The sequence below is a fragment of the Podarcis melisellensis genome (genome assembly GCF_964234715.1).
Source record: "Podarcis melisellensis genome assembly, chromosome: 2".
NCBI lineage: Eukaryota > Metazoa > Chordata > Lepidosauria > Squamata > Lacertidae > Podarcis > Podarcis melisellensis.
In genome coordinates, this window is record NC_138529.1 from 109,030,862 (window position 1) to 109,053,453 (window position 22,592).

At 45.1% G+C, this 22,592-nt stretch overlaps 1 protein-coding gene across 1 annotated transcript; it reads right to left on the reverse strand.

The window, feature by feature from the left end:
- Positions 1–1,430: 1,430 nt before the first annotated feature.
- On the reverse strand, positions 1,431–15,336 carry LOC309364736 (E3 ubiquitin-protein ligase TRIM39-like). Its single transcript, XM_081902553.1, has 7 exons — positions 14,894–15,336; positions 9,160–9,246; positions 7,222–7,527; positions 5,435–5,457; positions 4,340–4,449; positions 3,880–3,939; positions 1,431–2,800 (listed from the first exon to the last, which is right to left on the reverse strand). Exons 1-7 carry the CDS (start codon positions 15,308–15,310, stop codon positions 2,187–2,189), a joined length of 1,617 nt encoding a protein of 538 aa, XP_081758679.1. The 5' UTR covers positions 15,311–15,336; the 3' UTR covers positions 1,431–2,186.
- Positions 15,337–22,592: the final 7,256 nt, after the last annotated feature.

Consider the following 22,592-nt stretch of genomic DNA (forward strand, 5'->3'; position numbering starts at 1 on the left):
ACAGTACAAAAGTACAGTACAAGCAACACTCTAAAATAGTTCATTATAAAATTGATTCAAATCAGGCCACTGGCAACCATTGTGCCAGAGCTCCACGAAGATTGCCGAGGGAGGGAGTCAGGCTGTGCCCTGGCCAAAGGCCTGGTGGAACAGCTCTGTCTTGCAGGCCCTGCGGAAAGATGTCAAGTCCCGCAGGGCCCTAGTCTCTAGTGACAGAGCGTTCCACCAGATCGGAGCCACAGCCGAAAAAGCCCTGGCTCTAGTTGAGGCCAGCCTAACTTCTCTGTGGCCTGGGACCTTCAAAATGTTTTTATTTGAAGACCGTAAGTTTCTCTGTGGGGCATACCAGGAGAGGCGGTCCCGTAAGTACGAGGGTCCTAGGCCGTATAGGGCTTTAAAGGTTAAAACCAGCACCTTAAACCTGATCCTGTACTCCACTGGGAGCCAGTGCAGCTGGTATAGCACCGGGTGAATGTGGTCTCGCAGCGAAGACCCCGTAAGGAGTCTCGCTGCAGCATTCTGCACCCGCTGGCAAGTTGGCAAGTATATACGAGAAAATGATTAGGTGGGAGCTGGATGGCAAGGAGATGTGAAAATTACAATTAGTGATAACAGGCAGTTTAAATGTATGTTCAGCTGGCACACAGTAGGAAAGTTACATTAACACCAAAAGTGGGAAATAGAACAGAGAACCTCCACTGCTTAGTCAGCCCAATGCACTTTGGTTTCTAATTTTGTCAGGGGCACTACAAAACAAAGCAGCACAGTATTTGTGCACGCTCTGTCGCAAAGGGGTTTTGCATAGAACACAGCACATAGAAAACCAGAGAGTATTGTTTCCCTTGGCAGTGCCTCAAGGGAGATTCGTGTGGGGCTGAACGAGTAAAGGATTTATTTTGATGTTGGTGTCTTCCCTCCAGTTCAGTGCCAAACTGCCGTGCCATAGGGAACGTGGAGTGTGTGCGTGCGCGTGCGCCAACCTGGCACCCTCCAGATGTTCTAAACTCCATACAGCCATGCTGCCTGAGGCCGATGAGAGTTGTAGTCTAAAACATTTGGATGGTACCAGGTTGCCAACAGTACTGATAGAGACATCAAAGAAATGCACGTTGTATTCCACACCACTCCACCCCCCCCAAAAAAAACAAGGCATGCACCGAAAATACCGTATTTTTTGCTCTATAAGACTCACTTTTTCCCTCCTAAAAAGTAAGGGGAAATGTGTGTGCGTCTTATGGAGCGAATGCAGGCTGCGCAGCTATCACAGAAGCCAGAACAACAAGAGGGATTGCTGCTTTCACTGCGCAGCAATCCCTCTTGCTGTTCTGGCTTCTGAGATTCAGAATATTTTTTTTCTTGTTTTACTCCTCCAAAAACTAGGTGCGTCCAGTGGTCAGGTGCGCCTTATAGAGCAAAAAATACGGTATGTCCTGATTAATTCCACACCCAGCATTGCATCGATAGGCATGGAAGCTGAGGGGAGTGTTCAACTAATGCGTCCCGCCAGCACCAGGATTTCTACTTGCACAATGAGACTTCCCCCCTCCCCCAAACTGCTGCAGAGCGTTGGGAAGACCGCAAAAATAGGTTGGAAGGGGGCAGGGGAGCAGAGGGAGAGAATATTCCATCATGCAAGCAGAAATCCCAGTGCGTCACTAGGTTGGCGACAGCCCCATACGGACAAGTGCTGCAATCGTTTGTGTGCCTTTCCCTTCCGAACTGACTGCCTCCTGAAAGGAAACAGGGTCACATGCTTAACCACCTGACCGTCACTTAAGATTTCCATACAGGAAGATGCCCTGAGGCCGTTCCCACCCAAGTGATTTAAGTAGAGGAAGCAAGGAGGGAGCTGGCCACAGGCCCCAACTGATAGAGGGGGGTGTATTGCAATGAGAAATAAGAGTGCTTAGGAGTTGCCAATCCAGGGAATGTCTATATACAAAGAGGAGATTCCTCAGAAATCATAGTACAGTGGTACCTCAGGTTACAGACGCTTCAGGTTACAGACTCTGCTAACCCAGAAATAGTACCTTGGGTTAAGAACTTTGCTTAAGGATGAGAACAGAAAACGCGTGGTGGCAGCGGGAGGCCCCATTAGCTAAAGTGGTGCTTCAGGTTAAGAACGGTTTCAGGTTAAGAATGGACCTCCGGAATGAATTAAGTTCGTAACCAGAGGTACCACTGTATCAAAAACCAGAGATACCACTGTACTCCCAAGGTTTAATAAGCCCAGCCTCTACCAGTTTGAACTCGATATCTTCTGGTTCTAACTGGCATATTTTGATGGTCCCCTTCCCAACCCAAAACCAGGGATAGATTTCTTCTCCATTGAATGCTGCCGGAGGGAAGGTAAAGATAAAGGTTTCAGGATCGGTGGCATTGCAAAATGACACCTCCCCTTTGTCGTAATCTAGATACACCTGGATCTTCTTGAGGGGTTTTGGCACGGTCAAGGGAATAGGACCTTGAAGGGTGAAAGCCCAGTACCCCTTGTCTAACCCAACTCTGTCTAGGCCTACTCCCCAGATTCCGGCATCAGGGTTAAAGTCCAGAGGGCCCTTCCTCTCCACAGATTTTCTGGCCACCCCAGCACCCCATTCTTTCGCCTTTTCCACATCAACTTCCCAGTAGACTCTCCCCGAGGTGTATCCGTTTAAGCCCAGCACACACTGACGGTTCTCAAATCTCTCAGGGTGATAAGGCATCTCCTCAGGCGACTCACGCGACTCCCAGGCGCTGCCCTGGTCCTCAGAAAGGACCAGCGAGGTGTACGCTGTGTCACGATCCAAGTACACACTTTCTGCAAGAGGAAGGGGAGGTTATAGGATGGCTAAGCTGCTCTGCTGAAAAAAGAATTACTGTTTTTTTAAAAAATATACTACTTGATATAATAGAAAATCTATGCCGTTTCCTTTTTAAAAATTGTAATAAAAATGTGCGGTTTTTATTGCAATTATTTGTATGATGTATAATAGATGATAGATGGAGATAAAATACTATCGAAGTTTAGTTGTTTTTAAATTATTGGTTTTCCGATGTTTTTAGTGTTTCTTATTTTTATCGGTAAGCTGCCTTGATGTAACGATCTCAGGCAGGCAAGCAAGCCTCGATAAGAATTAATGACTCCCTGGCAGTTTTATGGTGCGTTCATTTACAAGTTACACTCAGAGAGTGGCTCCCAGCCTGCCGCTCTTGAAAGGAGTTGCTCGTTCTGAAACTCCGCCTTGGTCACAACAGAAAATACGCCAACGTCCAGCCTTTCCCCTGTTGCACTTCCGTTGCATTCTGACCTTTACAGCTCTCCTGGAATGAGGAGGGGGGGGAAATCCCACACCCCTCTCTCAAAGGAGGAACTCTCTGAGCTCTGACTCTCTGCTGGTTGCCTAGCAACTTCCCTACTGCCATCTATTTCTCCCCCTTCTTGTGAACTGTCCATGTCTGCTCTAGCTGAGTCAGAGAACTCTTGGTGAAGGGGGAGAGTCGAGCCCAATTCCTTCTGCTCCAGAGTCAGACTCTGTTTCTGCTTGTACTAGCAATCTTTCATCTCCTGAGTCCAACTGTTCCCCGTCCAATTCAGCCACGTCTCTGACACTTGAGGCTGTCAGGGCAAAAGGCAGAATATAAAGAAATACATAAGAGGAAGAATTTCCTTCACCCTTAGCCATGATTGCAAGGGATGCTAGGTTCAGCAGCATCTGGAGGGGAAAGGTTGCCCACATCCTTTGAATACCATGACCATTTCTGGGATCCATCACTATAGTAATCGTAACAGCATCCCAATAAGGGCCATAGTATACAACTGCCATCACAAGGGATCCTGTTCGTGGATCTGCCACACCAAGTCCAGTTTGACTCTCAGCTATCCCCCTGTGAACTCACCTTGTTCATATTTCTTCAGGACTTCATTTCTGGCTTTCCACAGCTCAGCTGCCATCTGACCTAGAAAGGGCAGGGAGGATAACAGAAAGCATTAGAATAGGGGTCCCTAAACCCTTTTGTGGATGAACTTCAGTGATGTTTTCTGCAGCTTGTCTGAGGATTTGTGACTGAAGATGAGGGACTGCACATCCATCACACCAAATATTCCTACTGATTTTTAATTGCATGTTTGTGGTTGTAATTTAGTATGCCATATCGCAATTTAAATTCTGCTCTGCTGCAAGTGAATGGGCACTGAAGAGAGCTGTGAGGAGGAAGGGCACCTTCTCAAGAGTAGGGGTCCACCAAGGGCATCACGCCCTAAGGCGCTCCAGGACTGTGAGCCAGGATTGAAGCCGATAACCTTGTTTCACACTATCACAGGAAGTGAACCATCCACTCCTCTCCTGCTTACTGATACCTTTGAATTTCTGAAACTTCTTCTTCAAAGTTTTATTTAGCTCAGTGATTTCGTAGCATTTGTTTTCCAGATCCCCGGAACTGTTTTCCTTATAATGTTCTTCACCAAACCTGGAGAGGGGGAAATAATAGCATGCTGTTCACTTCTCTTCTGTTGATTTGCTTCTGCAAAAATGAACTTTTGAGGAACACAAAATTACACACACACACACACGTCACTGAAAGTATTGAACCATCAGGAAAACAGCCCAAGTCTATCTCCCACCACACTTATGTTAAGATGGTGATAACGGACAGATCAAAAGGAAGGAGGCCATGATTAGTGCAAAAGTTCCTCTGGAGAGAGACGTAAAAAATTCTACTTGTGGAAGGTGGAGGGAGGAGGCGAAAGGATGAGATACATACCAGTTGATTCTTGACCTCCCCTGCAAAATGAATGAGCAGTGTGTAGGCATAGCTATATTATTCTGTCTGACACCAAGGAAAAGATAAAGGGAGGCATTTGATTTAAGCTCAGCAAAGGATTTAACAACGTTTTATTATGTCCTCCCCCCTCGACCAAGGTTGAATGGACTTTATTTAAATTATCTTTGGACTGGACCAGGAGTTTAAGGGAGCAATTAAAAGAAGATGAACGGCTGCTAACCAAATCTGGCAAGAGCCTGCGTTTGTGAAAAGGCTGGTTTTTTTAAATTATTATTATTTATAGCTGTAACCTGTTGGTGAACAGAGGAAGGAATGATCTCCAAGGAATGGAATGTGACCGAACAAAGGAGGATGGGAATTAACTATCTCAACACACCAGGTCTGGGAACAATGTTTATGCAGGAACACAAACGTGAAATGGATTTTATATTTATGAAAAGTAACAGAGGTGCTGAATGTGAGGAAACTAGCAAGGTCGGCTGTGAGAATGGACTAACATCAAGAGAAGGATGAAGAGGAGTTTAAACAAGAATGAAGTGGCAACATCAGGAAGTAATGAACATATGTTTGCAACAGGAGTGGGAAAACATTTTGTATTAAATTTAAATAATTTGGACTGGTTTGTAATAATTTGGAAAACCAATAAAAATAATACATATAAGATACATACCAGTTGGTGAACGTTTCATCTTCCTAGAAGAAGGAGAAACAGAGAAAACGAGTAGTCAAGTTTCTAGGAATATGAAAAAATGGGTATCTATGAAGTTGTAACTCCCATTAAAATCCATCGGGATCCCAGTTTGGTGTGTCTTACCATTTTGCAGGGCTCTATGGTGACGTGAGAGAATTTCCACCCCCAAGTGCACCAGTGCCGCTGTTTTTAAGGAATTATTCTGCCAGCCTCATGTTTAATTGTAGCACAGAGATTGGCGCAACTAGGAACTGCAGTTGCCACACAGTGAGCAGATTTAATCCTTAGACCTCGTGGCCTGTGTGAGGGAGTCTAAACGCATGCGTTTTCCTCGTCGTTCGAATCTTGGGGTGGATTAAAGCCCCAAGGTGCCGTGTGAGATTGCACAACCCTGCTTGCAATCTACCACTTCAGATGGGGGACGGGACGGGACCCTCACTGGATTGCTCTCCCATATTAAACACACACATATGCCTCCCTCTAGATGGAAAGCTAGAACAGAAAGATAGATTAAAACCCTTCGCTTGGACATGCTAGTTTCTAACGTGCAGATATTTGGGGTCGATGCATTCTAGCATGGAACCGCCTCACTTGTTTTCTGATAGCACTGCTCAGGAAGGCCTATCCCACATTCTGTACATGCATGTTCTTCCGTTTTTGTTTGGTTGGTTGGTTAGTTTGTCGTAAGTGACTTTGGGTTGCCTTGGGCAAGAAAAAGTGACTAACAAATGTAAACCGTAGTAGTAGCAGTAGTAACAACAATAATCAAAATGTGATCAGTTTGGCTAACAGGAAAAGCAGTCTACTTACTTCTGTCAGCTTTTCCAACCTGTTCCGGCATCAACTAGCATTTTTTGAAACACACCCATATGCAAAATTGCATCATTTCTAGCATACCGTACTATTCCGTCTATAAGACGTTTTGGGTTTTTTTAGCTTAAAACAATGCTTATAAACTGGGGTCGTCTTATACATGGGTAGTGCAGGAGGGGCAGTGGAAATGATTTCTATCTTGAGTAAGTAGATCACTGGTCTTCTTGCGTGTGATAGCCTGCTGCAGCAATGTTCACTTGCAATTGGTCGCTGCTGCAAGAATGTCCGCTGGCGATTGGTCTCCGCTGCGGGAATTGGGTGTGTGATTGGCGGCGGCTGGTGTCGATCGGAAATAAGATAGGAGTCTTCTGCATTGCGTTTGATCGGAAGCGTTTGGAATTTGGGTGAGCTTTCTTTTGGCATTCCTCCCATTCTGGACAATCTCTCTCTCCCCCCCTTTTTAATATTGAGTCCCCAAAATTAGAGGGTGTCTTATCCAAGGGAATAAGACGGGAAAGTATGGTATTTTTCTCAAATGTGCATTTGAGAAATGCACGTTTTCCCTTAAAATGCACGTTTTCCCTTAATATGTGCATTTTTGTATGGCATTCACCTTAAAATCTGCCCACAAATTTGGAGAAGTGTGGACTCTGAAGCATAACTGTGTTCTGATCCGCATACCAATCTCTGGAAGTTCGCATTTAACTTGTTTGCTTAAAAATGCAAATTAAGAGCTATCTTCGAGCATCAGGAACAGTAATGGATTGTGTGCACAGGGTTCAATTCCCCACAACAGGACAGGGATTACGACTGCAAATGAACCATGTCTGCAATTTGCACTTTGAAAACCGCTCGTGCCACTGCACGAGCAGTGCAGAATCCCATGTTGATTTCTGAAACCTGGGCTTCGCAATCCTCGCTGCAGGAGCTTGCATTTTTTACAACATTCTCACCTTGCAAAATTCATCCGATCGGTCACGATATATCTTCTCTGCCTCACTGATCAAGACATTGACTTGGGATGGTCCTTTCAGGAGCTCAGCCCCTAGCTGAGCACACATCTTCTCTGCAACTCTGGTCAAGACATTGAGCTGAGTCACATCCCTGCTATATTTGCTGTTGTCTTCCTCCTTCTTCTTTAAGATTGCGCTTTTCAGCTCTTCCAGGTAGAGCACCAGGAACTGCGCCTGATCCTTCAAAGACTGGCAGAAGTTTTCGACCTCAGTCACTAACGCCTGGTGTGCAAGGCTTGCCTGATCCTGTGGTTGGACAGAAACAAAAGAAGAAGCCAAACAAGAAAATTATTCCTTGCAGAACTGTAGGTTCAAACTATATATGCTAAACCTTTGATGACTGGATCATAGGCCTGCAAGCATCTTACCCACTGCCTTTCCCAACAGATTTCATGTTATTATTTGGCTGCCTACAGACAATGCATTTAAAACACATGACTTAGCCCCATAGAATCCTGGGAAGTGTAGTTTGTTAAGGGTGTTGAGAAGCGTAGCTCTGAGGGCTACAGTTCTCGGGATTCTTTGAATGAAGCTGCATGTTTTAAATGTATGGTATGTCCCTGGCAAATCAAGTTGATGGAATATGCCAAAAATTAACTGGAAAGCTCAGAAGCCAAGACGACAAATTCAGAAAAGAATGGGAAATGTTTATTATATATATGCAAAAGTATTGTAAACAAGTTAGCACATTGGCAGGATTTTAAGAACACTTGTAATTTTAGAAATATAATAGGAAAAAATGGTTGAAAATTTTTTGGAGTAGTAATGATAGGCATTTGAAAAGAAAAATTAAGGAATCAGAGGAGGGGGTGGAGGGAAGATTTGGAGAATCTCTACTTTTGGATTTGAAATTGTTTTGACATACAGTTGTGTGTGTGAGCGACTATTGTTTCTGTTATGGTGATTTTTACCTTTGTATAGTTGGAAGAAAATCTAATAAAATATATTTAAAAATAAAATAAATGTATGGTATGTCCGCAGCCTCTTTTTGATTTATTTCACACATACGTGAGTATTGCTCTGTTTTCCTTCGGACCACACCAGCGAGGCGGGGGGGGTGTCTTGTTGTCTGGGCAGCCCAGGACCTCCATACACACCACCCAGGTTTGCACCCTGGGAAGGTCACTTCATTGCTGCTAATGTTTGACTTCACCCTCAGAGGCGCACTCCATTGTCTCTTGTGACAGGCGGGTGCCAACAACATGAGTAGACAGATACAACAGCTTGTACTTGCATTCAGTGCAACGTATAAACAAGCCTCAAACTAGTGGGCAGTTCATACTGTCAGGAAGCTCTTTCTAATGTTTAGGCAAGAACCTTTTGTTCTTACGTGAGGGCTGAAATAAAAAACAATGATGCGCTTTTTAATGGACTGGAAAGCGTGCAAGCAACATGGTAGCTTAGGTAGCCCTCTCATAAGATGGTCAGAGTGTGGTGGTTTGGAGAGGACCTCTGCCCTGAATTGGTTGTTTTGATGGTTTTATTATGCTGTGTTACTGCATAATGAAAATAAACACACACACACACACAGAGACAGACACACACACACACACACACACACACACAGAGAGAGAGAGAGAGAGAGAGAGAGAGAGAGAGAGAGAGAGAGAGAGTGAGTGTAACTTGAACCCATTGGTTTGGGTCTTACCATCCAGAGCAACAGAAAATAAAATTTGGTCTCTTGAGTAAGTGCCTGACATTCTGTTGCTTGAAAATGACTATCAAATAGCTTCTTAATTCTCTCTCTCTCCTCCTGGGGAATGAGATAAGGCATAGCAGTGGGGCAGGGACTTCTTCCAGTCCACAGCAGGCCTCATCTGCTGTCTCATGTAAACCAAGCATCCATCTGTAGGTGCTGAGTGCTTATGCAAGACTTACCAGCAGTTCCTTGGCACCACATGCAAGAGCTTCTTTGAACCTTTCAACCGAAGCTTGTTGTTGCTTCAGCTTGCTCAGAATTTGCTCCTAAGAGGAAGTTGTGAAGGGGAGGAGAGAATTGGATTTTAGTTTGTTCCTGCCTTCAGACACATTACAGTTAGACTTCTCAGGTGTAAGAACTTGGAGAAAAGGTCCTAGCATTCAGGAGTCAAGGTAGTTGCAGTTTCTTTGCCGTTTCCTGCCCCAGAATACAACTTAGTCCCCCTGCCCACATTCAGGCTGCATTCATAGGACAGTTGGTTCTGTTTCTCTGACAGTTGAGTTCTGCAATATATCTGAGCTTCAACATGGAATAAAAGCCACTTTCAGACATGTAGCAGAATATAGTGCAAATTTTATTGGCAAGCATATTTTCCCCCCGAATGCAAATAACAGGGAAAATTGGCTATATTCTGCAATGCTACTAGAAGTGGTTGGTTGGTACCTTGTACGCCTCCTTTCGGCAACTCCTGCAGCCAAACTGGTGCCAAATGTATTGCTCTGCTTTCTGTTACGGAAAAATCTAGGTGTGAGGCTGCTCAGTCACCCAGAGCCCGTGGGTCCCTGCGGAATAAAGGAAGGAGTCTAGCCACCAACCGGAGCAAATAGCTGTAGACCAAAGTTTATTGCGCAACAGGTTCAAAGAGGAATTTTGAACCCCGAGGATGGGGTGACGAAGACTTTTAAAACTTCCCCACCATATCCCAGATGACAGTTCGTACAGCATCATTGCTACATCACTGACATGTCACAAAAGGGGAGGGGTAGACAGGGGTTATACTAGTTTAACCTTGGCAAACATGTCCAGACAAGTCCTTGCTACAAGATTAGCATAAGCAGACATGTCAGGGCAAGACCCAGGTACAGTGGTACCTCAGGTTAAGTACTTAATTCGTTCCGGAGGTCTGTATTTAACCTGAAACTGTTCTTAACCTGAAGCACCACTTTAGCTAATGGGGCCTCCTGCTGCTGCCGTTTACCTTCCCGCCGGAGTGGTACCTATTTATCTACTTGCACTTTGACATGCTTTCAAACTGTTAGGTTGGCAGGAGCAGGGTCCGAGCAACGGGAGCTCACCCTGTCACGGGGATTCGAACCGCTGACCTTCTGATCGGCAAGCCCAAGAGGCTCAGTGGTTTAGACCACAGCGCCACCCAGTGGCGTAGCGTGGGTTGTCAGCACCCGGGGCAAGGCAAGTAATTTGTGCCCCCTAACCCGTGGATTTGCGCCCCTAGCCCTAACCCGCAGATGTTGCGCCCGGTGCAGCCGGCCCCCCCTGCACCCCCCACGCTACGCCACTGGTGCCACCTGCATCCCTATAGAAATCATAAAGCTAGGTGTATTCCCTGAGCTGTCAAGTCGAAAGGATACATTCAGGCATAATATTTGTAACTGTTAACAACTTTAAATATGTGCCCCCCCCGTAATTTCCTTAACACTTTCCTTTGGACCACATCAGTGAGGCCGAGGGGGGGGGTGTAGTGAGTGGGACTATCCATCCCCCCTGACCATTCCTCCTAGACACCAGCAGGACTTGGCCAGGAATGGGGAGAGATCGCTAGTTGTTGCAAATCGCAAACCGAACGGTAAAGCTGCCAACCGCCTCCTATTCTGGACCACCCTCAAATGGGGTTCAAGGAGGAGAACCCCCCCCTTCAATATTTACCGGGTTGGCCCAGCCCTGAGTCACTTTACCGTGACGCAGACAGAAATTCAACAGGTAGGTGTCCAAATGGTAAGGCACCAGTTTAGCTTCTCCCAGCAAAGGCGCAGAGTACAAAAGACAAAAAGTCCTTTTTCAAGTTTATTGAACAAGCCACTCAAAAAGTTGCGCGTTTCTTAGAAGGTAACAAACAAAAAATAAAAACACTGTAAAAGATAACTAGCTAAAACCATACTCACACAGCGACAATAGTTCAAAAGGCTCTTCCTTCGTTCCCAGGCTTCTCTTACAAGTACCAGGCTCCTAAATTGTAAATTACTTTATAGCCTCCTGTTCCTTAATTACAACCCAATCTACACCTAGCTGTGTCAGGGTCTGCAAATCAGATAAGCTCTCATCCTGCCTAGAGTCAAGATGTAATTGACTCACACTTCTAGAGACAGGGAGTTTTATGTTTAAAGAGACCAAACAACTGTTGCAGGAATTTATGTATAGGTTGGGGGGGGGGTTGCCCCTCCAGCAGATATCCTGCACATGCAGCCCACTACCAAAATCAGCACAATCGCTTTTGTGACTTTTGTGATTTGTCCCCACAAAACACTTCATCGCAGTTTCTTCCTATCTATTCAAAGGGTTTTTGCTGCACAACACCAAACGTAACAATTCACTGATAAATGTTTCTATGTACCAGCTCACTGGGAAAACTCCCGAAATTCATATAGACAGGTGAGCTCAGCTACTCAGCAGCCCCTCTGCCTGAGTGATAATCCCTGGCATCCTGATACCTGATGCCAGACAGGTAGCCATTCCAGAAATAACAAACCCAGATGAAGACAAAAGGGTGTGATTAACTTGGCTGGGAAACAGGGAAATGTAAATATCTTTTTTGTTACACTTGATCAGTGTTTGGTGGAGGGCAAGGAGAGCCATGGGGCAGGGTCCAGGATGCTCAGATTACTGCCACCAGACCTCCCCTTTCATGATGTAACCATGATGTATGAGTGATGTAGTTTGGGGGGGATGTAACATGGGGATTAGCAGCTAATAAAAGTTTGGGGGCTCTTTTGGCTTCCATCTTGTTCCACCTTGTGGTAGGTGGGAGTCCTGTCGTGACAGTCTTCAATAAAGACCAAGCCTACTGGCTGCTGTTTTGCTCTGGTATTCCTGGCTGGTGTCCTTGTTTTTTTGTCCAAGGGAGCTCTCAGATTTCTCTGTTAACACAATCATTCCCCAGAAGGCCACAATTTTATGTCTCCCACAATGCCTCATTCCTGTGTGAACCAGCGTTTGGCATACCAAACTTTCCCAACTTCACTATAGGGGGTCTTGTAGCATGGGCAGGCCAGGACCTCCATAGACACTGCCCAGACTGGCACCCCAGGGAGGTCACTTTGGTGTTGCTAATGCCGTGGTTTGACTTCAAAACAACCACATAATCTAAAAAGGGAGAGGGGGGAACCCTTAGACAGCGGTACCTCTGGTTACGTACTTAATTCGTTTCGGAGGTCCGTTCTTAACCTGAAACTGTTCTTAACCTGAGGTACCACTTTAGCTAATGGGGCCTCCCGCTGCTGCCATGCAATTTCTGTTCTTATCCTGAAGCAAAGTTCTTAACCCGAGGTACTATTTCTGGGTTAGTGGAGTCTGTAGCCTGAAGCGTATGTAACCTGAGGTACCACTGTACTTTCCCAGCTTAGTTCGCTTCTCATGCAACTGGGTTACCACACAGGCACCATGTAAGGGAATAATAATAATAATAATAATAATAATAATAATAATAATAATAATTTCTCCAGCCACTCTGGGTGCCTCCCAACAGAATATTAAAAATATGATGAAACATTAAACATTAAAAACTTCCCTAAACAGGAAACGTCGGCCACAGTGCACCCAAGCAGTTGTTGCTTTGCCACGGCACACCTAATCCCCCCATATTCTAAAAAGAGGATAGGGGCTGCAGCAGACAGTGCTGAGGGAAATACACATTTATAAGTGACAAAACTTGGGGTAGGGTACTTAAGTTTCTCAACTTTGCTAGGTTCTAGCTCTGCTAGTTCAGAATTAGTCAAGTTCAAGCAAGAGACCACAGCCAGGCCAATTGAAGCAAAACAAGCGGCTGGGAAGCCTGATCGTTTATTGTTGCAACAAGGTTCCAACTCCCAAGCAAAAAAACAAGGAAGAACAAAGGACCCATGAGTAAATCTCATGGGAATGTGTGCAGCTGGGGTTATCTGTTTTCAAAACTTTCAGCACAGCTCGACTTACGGTAGTCAGAGTACTTGGATGCTTGACTGATAACACCCAAGGTTCTGAGTAGAAGGCAGGCCTGAAGGGGCTGAAATAAAAAAAATAGAAATGGAAGAAGGTTCACACACATCTGTGTTCTGGCCTGCCTGCTCCAAGATGGATATTGAGGCTTACAACTCATGCAGATAGCCTTTTGGTTGGACCAGAGGAAATTAGAAAGGAAATTAGGGGGTGGGGGAGAGATTAAAAATTAATATTCTGGAATATTTGCACTCTGCGTTTAGTGTAAAAATCTGCCAGAAGCACCTTTTATTACAGTATACATGCAAGTTGGGTCACTCAAAGCATCAGGAGGTTTTTCCCAAGAAGTTCCAAGCAGATCAGACGCCTTATATAAAAGCATTTCAAAGTTTCGCTAACAGCAGGCAGAAAAGTATAGAGTAGGTTGATGGGTGCAAAAAGACTCTTGCTGTGAAGACCGCATAAGGGCTGCTTTTTTCAGTTTCGTTTTCTGAAAACTTATGACTTGCATGTCCCCCTAGCCTCACCCAGACTTTTGTTAGAACTTGAGAAGTGATGAGGCCCAGGCAGCTTTCCCCCAACAACATATTGATTAAATAAATAAATGAAACAGGGATAGAAAGCAAGGGAATAGGAATGGAAAGCTCTTATAGGAGGCAGAAGTGAATGTGAAATGACCAGGGCAGGGGGAGGGATGAAAGAAAACTAACAGTTTGGGGATGAGGAATAAGGTATACAGTAAATTGAATGCAAAAGGGGATTGGGAGAAGAAATTACAGGAGATGGGTAAAAATAATTTGAGAGACAGGTGGGGATGGGAAGGGAGCACTAAATTCTGCCTAGCATGCGGAGGCTGTCACAATACCTCCAGAGCAGATGGAGGAAAAATAAGCTATGGAACTGCTTGCCACAAGGAAGATATTGTGGGAAAGATTTCAGCTATTTCCAAAGATGGATCAGAGAGCAGTAAAAAGTGATGTTAGTAATTGCCAGCTGATTATGCCAACCTCGGCCTCCATTTTGTGTCTGGCTCTGCCTTTACACCGCCATTAGACACTTGTGGAGTGGTTTTGTGTTTTTTTGGCATTTAATAAGTCTGGCGACTTGTTTTTCAATTTAGGGCTACAGATTTAAACAAATGAGAGATGTGATTTGGCAAAAGACGTATTTCTTTTTGTTAACTGATACAGATTCTGCCACATTAAAAAGTTTAAAACACTGATAAATAAAATAATGCATAAGGTTAGACCATCACGAACACATCCTCTCAGATCGGCTGATTATATAAACAAACCACTCACCCCCCCCTTTTTTTTGGTGCCTTAATTTAATTTTGTGTGTTGTCATTTTTCTTTTTTATGGCTAGCGGCCACAAAAGTTGAATGGGTCTCTCTGGACATCTTGGAAGGCACTGAGGCAGAGTCCTGGCTGAAATTTGACTTTGGGCAAGACGCAACCTATTCTAAAGAAACATTAATAACAATTACAGTGGTACCTCGGGTTAAGAACTCGATTCGTTCCGGAGGTATGTTCTTAACCTGAAACTGTTCTTAACCTGAGGTACCACTTTAGCTAATGGGGCTTCCCGCTGCCGCCATGCCGCTGCCGTGCAATTTATGTTCTGATCCTGAAGCAAAGTTCTTAACCCGAGGTACTATTTCTGGGTTGGCGGAGTCTGTAACCTGAAGCGTATGTAACCTGAGGCACCACTGTACATAGTTTTGCCACCCCCCCACTCTATCTGAAAGCTCCATCTATGATTACCTTTCGCTCGTCAATAGCCTTCTGTATGGGCAGGATGGTGTGGTCCTGATGCTGAACCTCACACTTTGCACAGATCAGGATGCTGTCCTTTTGGCAGAAAAGTGTCAGAGGCTTCTTGTGCGAAGGGCAGGTGCTCTCGGAGGCGGCTGGCTCTTTCAGGCTTCCCCAGGTGATCTGCCGACTTGCCTCCACCATCTTCTTCAGCGGCCCGTTTTGCTGCAGCTCAGCCTTCAGGAAACACCTCTTGCACTGAGGGCAGCAGACGTTCTTAAGGGAGCCTTTCCAGTGCTTAGTGATGCAAGCTTTGCAGAAGTTATGCCCGCATCCGAGGAGCATCACTGGGTCCATGAACTCCTTCTGGCAGAGGGAGCAAGTGAGCTCATGGAGAAGGGACTGGACTGGGTTTGCAGAAGCCATGGCTTTGCTTGAGGAGCGAAAGAGAAAAGAAGCTTCCAGCAGTTTCCCCGCTTCAAAGAGTGAGAAGGAGGAGAAGAGGGGAGTGTCAATTCTTGTACTGTACTGTATTGTGATGACTTGCAACCCGCCCACTCCAAAAAAAGAGAGAGACACACCTACCTACCCCCCCTCTTTTGGTGGGCACAAGTCTGACTCCGGCCATATTTACACAGGGAACTACTTCAGTTTGATTAAGAACTATAATACATGGTTTAACACACTTTTAAATTCGTTTTTAAGTTTGCCAAACTGCAGAAGCTGTCCAAGTCAAAGTCATTAATTATTTGGGAAGAGTTACAGATAGGTAGCCGTGTTGGTCTGCCATAGTCAAAACAAAAAAAATCCTTCCAGTAGCACCTTAAAGACCAACTAAGTTCTTTGTATGAGCTTTCGTGTGCATGCACACGAAAGAAGTATCTGAAGAAGTGTGCATGCACACGAAAGCTCATACCAAGAACTAACTTAGTTGGTCTTTAAGGTGCTACTGGAAGGATTTTTTTTTTATTTGGGAAGATACATTCAAGCAGTTGTTGAAATTCCAATATCAGCTACAGTGGTACCTCGGGTTACATACGCTTCAGGTTACATACGCTTCAGGTTACAGACTCCGCTAACCCAGAAATATTACCTCTGGTTAAGAACTTTACTTCAAGATAAGAACAGAAATCGTGTTCCGGCGGCGGGGCGGCGGCAGGAGGCCCCATTAGCTAAAGTGGTGCTTCAGGTTAAGAACAGTTTCAGTCTAAGAATGGACCTCTGGAACGAATTAAGTACGTAACCCGAGGTACCACTGTATATGGTTACAAAACATGCGTTATCCTCAACTGCACTGTTTACATCCAACATAGGAAAATATCTGGCTCGTATGTCTGAGCAAACTTTAAAAAAATATTTATTGCATTTATATCCAACTTTTCTCCTCCAAGGAGCTCAAAGTGGTGTACATGGTTCTTTTCTGACATGAAAATATGAAAGCATGCAATTTAATATGCTCTCATACATTCTTATATTAAATTTGATGTTATTATGCTACACCTTCTTTTTCCTGTATTGTATACAGTGCTCTTTTTTCTGGGGGGACGCAGGGGTTCACATACCCTAAACATTTTGTAAATCTAATTCTGGCCTCATTGAGGGGCAGTATTTCAATATGAGTAGGAAAATGACTGTACCCCTAAATATTTTTTTAGGAAAAAAGCACTGACTGTATATATTTGTATATTGCTTCTTTCTACACATTTCTGTACCTTTTTATGTTTCTTTTATTTTCCTCTCTATCTTTGTATCACTTTATAATTGAAACCTTTTCAATAAAAGGATTAAATATGAAAAGATGAAACCCTGCCTAAGAGTTAAAATTTAGGAGATTAATCTTGACACCTTAGACCACCAGAAATGTAGAAACAAATTTCTCTGTGTTAAGATGTTTCCCAACATTTACATCCTTTCCTGTTTTCCTAAAGAGCGTATATTCAATTTACTATTTTAGGCTTCCTCATCTAAAACCCATTTTCCCTCAGGCATTCCGATGAATCTCAGACAGGCAGATTCACCACAGACAAAAGTATCAAAAGAATTGCTACTCAAGATAGATGGTTTTATTTTCCATTTTATTGAAACAAAACTAAGAGGCTCACATAGTCAAACAGAAACAATAGCTATGCAAAACGTCTCCACCTCAGAGCAGTGGAAAGGGTTTAGTAAGCAGTCAGGAAGATCTGTCTTCAAAGGGGAAAGGCATAGAATCAGAATCAGAATGCTAGCATTTCATGAAGATTATACAAGAAGATTCTCATTCAGAAGAACTGCCCAAGATCTCCCTGACGGCTCCCACCTTTAGGGTGTCAGGAGACTCAAAGTGTACAGTATTTCAAATCCTTCTTTTGTAAATGGAGAACAGCAAGATGGATGACGTAGAAATCACAGCAAACACTGACATTCCATAATGGAAGAAAGGATTGTGTTAAATTGACAGGAGATTGAATTAATCAGCCAAAAAGCCACTCCACCCACCCTTTTAAAATACCAGGAAATTCAAATGCTTCTAAAAACATTATTTTTGTAAACAGAAGTATATCCAAGTACTGACTAGATGATCAGTCCTGTTTTTGAATTAATCCCAGAAATATTTTTAGCTGTGTTCCTTTGCAAGTACATGCAATTAATTGTTTTAAGACATTTACCTGTAATTAAGAGACAAGGGTGAAATGACTGTATTTGTGTGCCTGTAACGCCTTTCTTTTCCTGTAATATTGGTCCTGGTAGCAGTTAAATAAATACAGTGGTACCTCAGGTTACATACGCTTCAGGTTATAGACTCCGCTAACCCAGAAATAGTACCTCGGGTTAAGAACTTTGCTTCAGGATGAGAACAGAAATCATGCTCCGGCGGTGCGGCGGCAGCAGGAGGCCCCATTAGCTAAAGTGGTGCTTCAGGTTAAGAACAGTTTCAGGTTAAGAACGGACCTCCGGAACGAATTAAGTACTTAACCCGAGGTACCACTGTATCTCCTTTATTAAAAGGCTTTTGCTATTAGCCTGGTCTCTGTCCCCATCTCATTTTTCAGCCTCATTAAAACTATGTAAAAACTTGCTGGAACTATGTAAAACTTGCTAAATCCTCAGGAATATCACACCTTGGCCTGCCTGAGCCACAGTAACCCCAACATGTGATATAATTTCGGACTCTTTGTAGAGGGGATGTCCTTCTTCTGCAACCAGGCTAGGGACAAAGGTGAGAGCTGTTTCCTAGTTCTGCTGGATCTCTCAGCGGCTTTTGACACCATCGACCATAACATCCTTCTGGACCGTCGAGAGGGGCTGGGAGCTGGGGGCACTGTTATACAGTGGATCCGCTCCTTCCTCCTGGGCCGTGTTCAGAAAGTGGTGGGGGGGATGAGTGTTCAGACCCCTGGGCTCTCACTTGTGGGGTGCCTCAGGGTTCTGTCCTCTCCACGATGCTTTTCAACATCTACATGCAGCTGCTGGGAGAGATCATCAGGGGGTTTGGGTGGGTGTTCATCAGTATGCGGATGATACCCATCTCTACCTCTGTTTCAAATCGGAACCAGTGAAGGCGGTGAAGGTCCTGTGTGAGTGTCTGGAGGTGGTTGGAGGATGGATGGTGGCTAACAGATTGAGGTTGAATCCTGACAAGACAGAAGTACTCTTTTGCGGGGACAGGAGGCGGGTGGGTGTGGAGAACTCCCTGGTCCTGAATGGGGTATCTGTGCCCCTGAAGGACCAGGTGTGCAGCCTGGGAGCCATTCTGGACTCGCAGCTATCCAAGGAGGTGCAGGTCAATTCTGTGTCCAGGGCAGCTGTTTACCAGCTCCATCTGGTATGCAGGCTGAGACCCTACCTGCCCGCGGACTGTCTTGCCAGAGTGGTGCATGCTCTGGTTATCTCCCGCTTGGACTTCTGCATTGCGCTCTGTGTGGGGCTACCTTTGAAGGTGACCTAGAAACTGCAACTAATCCAGAATGCGGCAGATAGACTGGTGGCTGGGAGTGGCCGCCGAGACCATATAACACCAGTCCTGAAAGACCTATGTTGGCTCCCAGTAGGTTTCCGAGCACAATTCAAAGTGTTGGTGCTGACCTTTAAAGCCCTAAACGGCCACAGCCCAGTATACCTGAAGGAGTGTATCCACCTCCATCGTTCTGCCTGGACACTGAGGTCCAGCACCGAGGGCCTTCTGGCGGTTCCCTCGCTACCAGAAGCCACGTTACAGGGAACCAGGCAGAGGGCCTTCTTGGTAGTGGCACCTGCCCTCCCACCAGATGTCAAAGAGAAAAATAACTACCAAACTTTTAGAAGACATCTGAAGGCAGCCCTGTTTAGGGAAGCTTTTAAAGTTTAATAGGTTATTGTATTTTAGTGTTTTGTTGGAAGCCGCCCAGAGTGGCTGGGGAAACCCAGCCAGATGGGCGGGGTATAAATAAATTATTATTATTATTATTATTATTATTATTATTATTATTATTATTATTATTACTAAAATGCAAACCCTTAAAAGAGATGTTTTTTATTGGCTTGGGGTTTCTCTTGCCTACTTGCCAGTAGGGAAGGAAACTCTGTTGCAACAGAAAAATAAAGATCTGCCTTGCTTTCACAAGGTGGCGCTGTGGGTTAAAGCCTCAGCGCCTAGGACTTGCCAATCGAAAGGTCGGCGGTTCGAATCCCTGCTGCGGGGTGCGCTCCTGCTGCTCGGTCCCAGCGCCTGCCAACCTAGCAGTTCGAAAGCACCTCCGGGTGCAAGTAGATAAATAGGGACCGCTTACCAGCGGGAAGGTAAACGGCGTTTCCGTGTGCAGCTCTGGCTCGCCAGAGCAGCGATGTCACACTGGCCATGTGACCCGGAAGTGTCTCCGGACAGCGCTGGCCCCTGGCCTCTTGAGTGAGATGGGCGCACAACCCCAGAGTCTGTCAAGACTGGCCCGTACGGGCAGGGGTACCTTTACCTTTACCTTTGCTTTCACTGCCTCCTGCCTCCATCCATTCATCTCTGACCTATCATGGACTTAGGGGACTCAGTCCCTTGGGGAGTTGGGCAGCAAAAGCCACCCACCCCTATTTTTTCTATCTTCTTCTTTGGCGATCACTCGTAGCTGAGTAAGATTGTCTTCCATAAACACGATCATCAACAAACCTTTTATTGGCATCACATCCAAGCATCCAAAACAAATCAATACAGAATTACCACTTCCCCTCCCCAGTGGCACAAAACATTTGCTGAAAGAAAGGAGGCAGAGCAGTCTATCGTCACATCTCTGGGTCTCCAGGGAGATCAGACGTCTGCAGTGTATTTCAATGACAAAAAAACCAAGTAGAGATATTTAGCCACTAACTTGGTGAGCTCCTGATCATTCCCCAGTAAAAGAAAATGTGTGACCTCCAACTCTGGTTTCCATTTGGGGATGCGGAGTTGATCTAGAAATTGCTGACGGAGATCAGCATATAGTTTACAATTAAGAACCATATGTGTAACAATTTTAACAATGAGCAGTTCCACCTTTTCTCTGTCCTCCAACGGCATTTTTCTGTCTTCTCCGTGCAAGGGACATACTTGTACTTGCTTGAGCTTAACTGAAGGCACCTCTTTCGGGTATTTCTGACCATGCGATCTCACCTAGGAAGTTCCTTAAGCTTTTAGAAATATGGTTTAATTACACATATTTGCACCTTTATTCTGCACAGAGAGAGTCCAGATTGTTATAAGAATTTTAAGGTCACACACACACACACACATATATGATAGATATACTTGACATGAGCCAACAGTGTGACGCGGCAGCTAAAAAAGCCAATGCAATTCTGGGCTGCATCAATAGGAGTATAGCATCTAGATCAAGGGAAGTAATAGTGCCACTGTATTCTGCTCTGGTCAGACCTCACCTGGAGTACTGTGTCCAGTTCTGGGCACCACAGTTCAAGAAGGACACTGACAAACTGGAACGTGTCCAGAGGAGGGCAACCAAGATGGTCAAAGGCCTGGAAACGATGCCTTATGAGAAATGGCTAAGGGAGCTGGGCATGTTTAGCCTGGAGAAGAGGAGGTTAAGGGGTGATATGATAGCCATGTTCAAATATATAAAAGGATGTCACACAGAGGAGGAAGAAAGGTTGTTTTCTGCTGCTCCAGAGAAGCGGACACGGAGCAATGGATCCAAACTACAAGAAAGAAGATTCCACCTAAACATTAGGAAGAACTTCCTGACAGTAAGAGCTGTTCGACAGTGGAATTTGCTGCCAAGGAGTGTGGTGGAGTCTCCTTCTTTGGAGGTCTTTAAGCAGAGGCTTGACAACCATATGTCAGGAGTGCTCTGATGGTGTTTCCTGCTTGGCAGGGGGTTGGACTCGATGGCCCTTGTGGTCTCTTCCAACTCTATGATTCTATGATTCTAGATGTTCATAAATGTACCAAGCAAACACATACAGATATGCAAGCCACATGTCTGAAACCCACAGACAAGTCCTGAAACCATTTCCTGAAACTGCTGTTTCTTAAGCATCTTTTTACATGTGCAGAGAATTTGAGGTTAAAGTGAGGCGTGTGTGTGTTTGCAGTCCTGCGCCATACTTGCAGTTTCATAATGAGGGCAGTGTTACCTTGTAATAAGGGAGTTGGCTCTTTTCAGCCAGAAATGACTACAAAATGCATCTGTAAAGTTGGAACTTTAACAGGTAGGTTAGTGTTACTTTGTAGAATCATAGAAGACATCTGAAGGCAGCCCTATTTAGGGAAGTTTTTTATGTTTGATGTTTTATCATGTTTTTAATATTCTGTTGGGAGCAGCCCAGAGTGGCTGGAGAAACCGTGGTGAAGGCCTGGCCCTCTACTTGACAAGGGTCTGGCTGAAACGGGATGCACTGACCAGAAAAAGCTGTTTGTGTGCATTGTGTCACCAAAAGCCCTTATCAAGTACATCAGGACTCAGATAGGGATGGACAACTGCTGTTATAGAAGATGTAATGAAACAAATATAATGATGCAATAAATCAAATATAACTGATGCTGCGCAAGTTAGCCTTGGCAGTGGCGTAGTGTGGGGGGTGCAGGGGGGGGCGGCCGCACCGGGCGCAACATCTGGGGGGGGCGCCACTAATCTAGTGGAAGAGACTCGAGTGCTAAAATCCACCGGTTAGGGGGCGCAAATTACTTGCCTTGCCCCGGGTGCTGACAACCCACGCTACGCCACTGAGTCTTGGACATGAGTATGACGAGAAGGCCTGATGAACACGGTCTCCAGCAGTGTTTCCCAAGCTTTGCTCTCCCGCTGTTTTTGGACTTAATTCTAAACACGATCATAATCAGGCACGTTGATGAACTTTTGCGAACTTACTGTTTTGGATTTGCATACGGTTCCACTGAATTTCCTCTATCACCTTTTCTGACAAGGCTGGCTAACTTTATAGGTAAAGGTAAAGGGACCCCTGACCATTAGGTCCAGTCGTGACCGACTCTGGGGTTGCGGCGCTCATCTCGCTTTATTGGCCAAGGGAGTCGGTGTACAGCTTCCAGGTCATGTGGCCAGCATGACTAAGCCGCTTCTGGCGAACCAGAATAGTGCACGGAAACACCCTTTACCTTTCCGCCGGAGCGGTACCTATTTATCTATTTGCACTTTGCCGTGCTTTCGAACTGCTAGGTTGGCAGGAGCAGGGACCAAGCAATGGGAGCTCACCCCGTCACAGGGATTCGAACCGCCGACCTTCCTAGGCTCTGTGGTTTAAACCACAG

Bases quoted from the DNA above. Each gene is read 5' to 3' on its own strand.
- LOC309364736 (XM_081902553.1), bottom strand. From the start codon at position 15,310: ATGGCTTCTGCAAACCCAGTCCAGTCCCTTCTCCATGAGCTCACTTGC. The intron at 7,528-9,159 runs GTAAGTCTTGCA...GTCCAACCACAG, and splicing joins GTGGTGCCAAGGAACTGCTG to GATCAGGCAAGCCTTGCACA. The intron at 4,450-5,434 runs GTATGTATCTTA...CCCCCTCTCCAG, and splicing joins GATGAAACGTTCACCAACTG to GTTTGGTGAAGAACATTATA.